At 42.8% G+C, this 6,000-nt stretch overlaps 1 protein-coding gene across 1 annotated transcript in view; it reads right to left on the reverse strand.

Annotated features, from left to right (window-relative positions):
- Positions 1-6,000, reverse strand: part of serpini1 (serpin peptidase inhibitor, clade I (neuroserpin), member 1) — a 46,059-nt gene that overhangs the window by 17,851 nt on the left and 22,208 nt on the right. Inside the window, exons 2-4 of the mRNA XM_084065542.1 lie at positions 5,230-5,562; positions 3,659-3,889; positions 2,403-2,597 (exon numbers count right to left, since the gene is read on the reverse strand). Coding sequence (XP_083921668.1) covers positions 2,403-2,597; positions 3,659-3,889; positions 5,230-5,533 — 730 coding nt within the window. The 5' untranslated portion in view covers positions 5,534-5,562. The remainder of the gene's footprint in view (positions 1-2,402; positions 2,598-3,658; positions 3,890-5,229; positions 5,563-6,000) is intronic.

Raw genomic sequence — 6,000 nt, forward strand, 5'->3', positions numbered from 1 at the left:
CCTATGTATAGAATAGGGCTTAAGTGGTTAATGTATGTTTTATATAATAATTTATATCTGCAAAGTAACTAGTAACCAAAGTTTTCAAATAATTGTAGCGGAGTAAAAGTATAATATTTTCTTCTGAGATGTAGTGGAGTAGAAGTAAAAAAATTGAAATACTCCACTAAAGTAAAAAATACCTCAACATTTCACTCAAGTACAGTACTTGAGTAAATGTAGTTACTTTACACCACTGGCTGTTACACAGCCAGAGTGTTCTGGCACTGCACAAGTACAGTAGTGCCTTGCTCAACAACTGACCTTGACTGCCCACCAGTAGCCATGACGTCCCCTATTCTCTAACTACTGCGTTATAAAGCTGCAATCCATAACATTTTGTGTGTGGATAAAACATTTTTTTTTCTGTATGGCAGGTATGTTAAACAATCAAACAAACACAACTTCTATTGAGAACATAGATTGTGTGGTATTGGTGGTATTGCATGAAGGTCAATGCACAATTATCCTCTGCTCAAATGGACTCTCCGTTATATCAGTAACAGTACAGTATGTTGGCACTCAGGTAAGTTACAGATTACAGCAAACAAAACATTACAAACTACCGCGCACTCGTGCACACATGCTCTCAAGGACACACGCACAAAACACACACACATCAGTGCAACTGCAGTGTAGTATGTAAAAGCGTAGCCAGACAATACAAAGCAGGCCACACATGATAATATACCGCCTCCAGATCCACAATGGGGAAATATTTACGGGGAATAATATTCCACGTCGTACTGTATGAATATTTCAGAGCTCTGATTAAAATTTTAAATAGCCTCCGGAAATATGTCTAGAGACACCCGGGAAACAACGTGGGCCCCATAGATAATAAACACACAAACACGCAACCGTGTGTCTATCTTCTCAGTTCTTCTCACGTAATACACAGCCATGCGTTGTTCAACCAGGACCACGGTGAAATATACATACGCCTCCTCTCATCTCCCTCATACACACATACAGTCAGTGGTAGTAGTCAGAGTATTTCCAATTTTCAGTACTTTTACTTCCACTCCACTACATCTCAGATGCAAATATTGTACTTTTACTCCACTACAATTATTTGAAAGCTTTAGTTTCTAGTAACTTTTTCGTTTTTGATTATTATTACAAAACATACATTAACCAATTCAGCCCTATATACATTTCGGCCGTTTGAAAATAGCAGATCTACAAGCTCTCAATGCGTCGTGATGCGACGCATTGTGAGCTTGTAGATCTGCTATTTTTATACATTTTATACATTTGTAAACTTGTGAAATGGGACGTTCTGCATAATGAGTACTGTCTACTTGCACCTTTATTCAAGTCCATTTTGAATTCCGGACTTTTACTTGTAACAGAGTATTTCTACATTGCAGTATTGATACTTTTACTTAAGTAAAATATCTGAGTACTTTTTCCACCACTGCCCAAAATAGAGTGGCCAGGGGGTTGAAAGCGGTGAAGTCGGTTTGTGGGTTGTATGAATATTTTACCAATGAAAAACAAGAGCTTGTGACTGAATAATGACTACATTTGACACGGCTTCTTTTTCTCCATTTCCTGAAATGTAACAGTGTTGGACATACGTGGTTTACATCCGACGTGACAATATATAATATGTTATTGTCTCTGTTGGGTGGAAAAAACCTCATATGTCCAAAACTATTACTTTTCAGGATTCTAATTCAAAGATGGCAAAATATTCTATTCCATCATTTTAGAATATATCATCTATAAATATTGAATAGAATATGGATATAAGAGGTTCCTGCCCGACAGCAATGATATACAGTATGTATTATGCATACAGTATACCACATACACACACAGTCACACACGCACGCACACACACGCACGCACACGCGCGCGCACACACACACACAGGTTTGTATTACTATACTTGTGAGGACATCAACGCTTTAGGACAGCCATTTTATGAATGTCATTTAAAAATGTATATATTTTGCCATTTTTAACCGTAAGCCTAAAGCCGAAAAACAGCAGATCTACAAGCCCACAACGCGTCGCGTTGCGACGCGTTGTGAGCTTATAGATCGGCTGTTTTTCGGTGCATGACACTGGCGTTTTCTAATTGAAAACGTATCTGTAAAAATGATTTTTTAAACTATAAAACAACCATTTGTCTTGTGAGGACCAGGAAAACGGTCCTCACAATGTCTATTTCTTCAAATTCTACAATACTTGGTCCTCGCAAGTATAGTAATACAAACACACACACACACACACACACACACACACACACACACACACACACACACACACACACACACACACACACACACACACACACACACACACACACACACACACACACACACACACACACGGGGGGGGGTGCTCATTACCGTAGTAGAAGTCTCCCTGCTGGTACATCATGAGGGTCTGGACCTCGGAGCCGTCGTCCTTGCTGAAGGAGAAGGTTCTGGTGTTCTCCGGTCTGAACTGGTTCTTCCAGGACCCTCTGAAGTACACGGCGTTCACCAGGGTCAGCCTGGTGATGCTGCTGAAGTCCTCCGCCGACAGCAGCTCGCGGATCTTGCCTGCGAGCAGTGGTGTAAAGTAACTAAGTACGTTTACTCAAGTGCTGTACTTAAGTACACTTTTGAGGATTTTTTACTTGACTGGAGTATTTCCCATTTTCAATAATTTTACTTCTACTCCACTGCATCTCAGAGGCAAATATTGTGCTTTTACTCCACTACAATTTTTTGGAAAACTTTAGATACTAGTTACTTTGCAGATACAAATTATTATATTATAAAACATACATTAACCACTTTAGCTCTACTTTGTATATAGGCTATTTGAAAATAGTCGATCTACAAGCTCACTAACGCGTCGCATCGCGACGCGTTAGTGAGCTTGTAGATCTGCTATTTTCAAACATTTTAGTACTTTTACTTTTGGTACTTTAAGTATATTTTTCTGCTAATACTTTTGTACTTTTACTCAAGTAACATTTTGAACACAGGCCTTTTACTTGTAACAGACTACTTCTACATCGTAGTATTGATACTTTTACTTAAGTAAAAAATGTCAGTACTTTTTCCACCAATGCCTGCGAGGAACGCACGTGTGTGTGCACAGCAACAATCCTCAGTGTTCATTTAAAGGAGTAGTTCACCCCAAAAACTGGGCCAGTATACTTTAAAGGGATAGTTCACCCAAAAAAAAAAAAAAAAATCTTTGGATTAGTCACCCCATGGAGACTTGAATTCATGGATATTTTTTTTTGTTTTTATTGCATTCCTAAGCCAATAATTTGATGACCGGCGGACCGGTGGGCAGCGGTTCCGGTAGGAGACACAAAGGAGACTCTCTCTGTCTCCTACCAGATCCTACCAGTCATCAAATAATTGGCTTAGGAATGCGATAAAAACGTGTGACTAATCGATAGAAAAAAAGTCATTTTGAGGGTGAACTATCCCTTTAAGTTCTTATTTATTTGTATCACTACACTATCATTAAAATCGTTTTGCCAAGTATTTGAGGGGCCCACTTTGCGATACCCTCGCAAGGCCTCGGCCCACAGGTTGAGAACCACTGCTGTATAAACCACCCCCCCGCCCCCCCCTACCGTCACTAGCGACGGCAAACTCACTCTCGGTGTGGTTCTCCACCCAGCCGTTGATGTGCTCGGCGACGGCGGCCGACTCGCCGAAGTCCACCGTCTCCACCTCGGCCCGGAAGTACTTCCTCATCAGGTGCAGGAACTCGGGGTTGAAGGTCACGCCCTCCTGCAGGAACAGGCTGTTGGCGAAACGGATCACATAGTGGGCGTCGTCCTCCGACAGCGCCGCCGTCAGGTTGTGGAGCAGGGAGAACTCCTCGTCTGGGGAAGCAGAGTAGAGAGGCACACGATGCATGAGGTAGATACCGTTGGTTCTCGGACCAGGGGGTCCCCAGCAAAAATTCGGTAACGCGTATATTTTATACTTTGGCTATATTCAAAAATAGCAGATCTACAAGCTCATAGCGCGGCACCGAGAGTTAGTTTTTTTCGTCACTTAACTCTTTCAACAATGCGATGCGACACGACACGTTGTGAGCTTGTAGATCGTCTATTTTCAAATAGCCTATGCATAAATTAGGGCTAAAGTGGTTAATGTATGTTCTATAATATATTAATGTATAACTGCAAAGTAACTGAAGTTTTCAAATAATTGTAGTGGAGTAAAAGTACAATATTTGCCTCTGAGATGTAGTGGAGTAGAAGTAAAAGTATTGGAAATTGGAAATACTCAAGTAAAGTACAAATACCTCAAAATTGCACTTGAAGGAGGAGTTCACCCCAAAAAAATACTTATTTTCTATCAATTACACACCCCATGAAGCCTTGATTTCATGGATTTATTTTTGTTTTTGTGTCATTCCTAAGACAATAATTTGATGACCGTGTGTATTTCCGGTAGGAGACACAAATAATCTATTTTGTGTCTCCTACCGGATACATTAGCCGGTAGGAGACGGGAATCAAATTATTAGCTTAGGAATGCGACAAAAAAACCCACAAATAAATCCATGGATTCAAGGCTTCATAGGGTGTGCAATTGATAGAAAATAAGTCATTTTTTGGGTGAACTCTTCCTTTAAGTACAGTACTTGAGTAAACGTACTTAGTTACTTTACACCACCGTAAATAAATCAAAACAGTATATAAAACCAGGGGGGGAAATCCTTTGAAATCCAAAAAGGGTATAGGAGGAGGAGAATCTCCTGCATGGTCTAACTCAGTGGTTCTCAAACTTTTTCATGTCAAGGACCCCCAAATTGACACTTATTAGCCCACGGACCCCCATTTGAAAAGATAAGCCAGGGACCCCCATAAAAGAAGATTTTTACGGCTCTAGCAGTGATTCTCAACCATTTTAATTTCAAGGACCCCCAGTTTGACATGCATTAGGGCTACTGACCCCCATTTAATGGCATCTCTATCTCTGGGACCCCAATTTATATTGTAAAATCAATGTTAATTTAACTCAGAGAGTGTACAAATGGAACCAAATGGACCCGTTAGGGTCCATTTGGTTCCATTTGTACACTCTCAGAGTTACAGACCCATAAGGGTCCAATTGGTTCCTATAAATCATTTAGCTGGGGACCCCCTGGAACCGCCTCAAGTACCCCTGGGGGTCCCCGTACCCCACTTTGAGAACCACTGGTCTAACTAACCTGTGGCCAGGTGGCTGAAGCCCACCGCCTGGCGGATCTCCTCCAGCGAGGGCCCCCTGGCGCCCAGCTCCACCATGCCCAGCGCCACGGCCACGCTCAGCGGCGAGAAGATGATGTTGTCCTCGCCCGCCGCCGCCACCTGCTGCAGCCGGTGGTACAGTCTGACCGAGAACTCCGACGTGGCGTCCTCCGGAATGTCCGCCGCCGCCGCCCGGCAACCGTAGCCCGGCAACGAGACCAGGAGGAGGAGGGGGAGGAGGAGGAGGAGGAGGGGGAGGGGGGAGGCAACGCCCAGGATCGACATGGTGAGACGGAGGAGCGCCGCACTGAGAGCTGAGGAGGAGGAGGAGGAGGAGGAGGAGGAGGAAAGGGACAAAGAATGTGATTTAGACGAGCGTGTTGTTTTTAGACAGACGCTACAGGTTCGTTGTTTACCTGGTGTCTTATGGTTTCAATGCACACAATTGTATTCAGATGAGGTTCATTGTTTAGCTGGCGCCCTATAGTTCCTCGATGCACTACACCGGCGGTTCTCAACCAGTGGTCCGAGGACCACCGGTAGTCCTTGAGGGGGTTCCACGGTGGTCCCCAGCTGAATGATGGAGAGTTGGTTACCAAATGGACCCCCCTTACGGGTCCATTTGGTTTCACTTTACACTCTCAAGAGTTAAATTAATGTTAAACATTACATTACATTACAGTCATTTAGCAGACGCTTTTATCCATAGCGACTTACAATAAGTGCATTCAACATAGGTAGGCAAGAACACT

This window comes from Gymnoscopelus microlampas (assembly GCF_963454915.1).
Source record: "Gymnoscopelus microlampas genome assembly, chromosome: 8".
Lineage (NCBI taxonomy): Eukaryota > Metazoa > Chordata > Actinopteri > Myctophiformes > Myctophidae > Gymnoscopelus > Gymnoscopelus microlampas.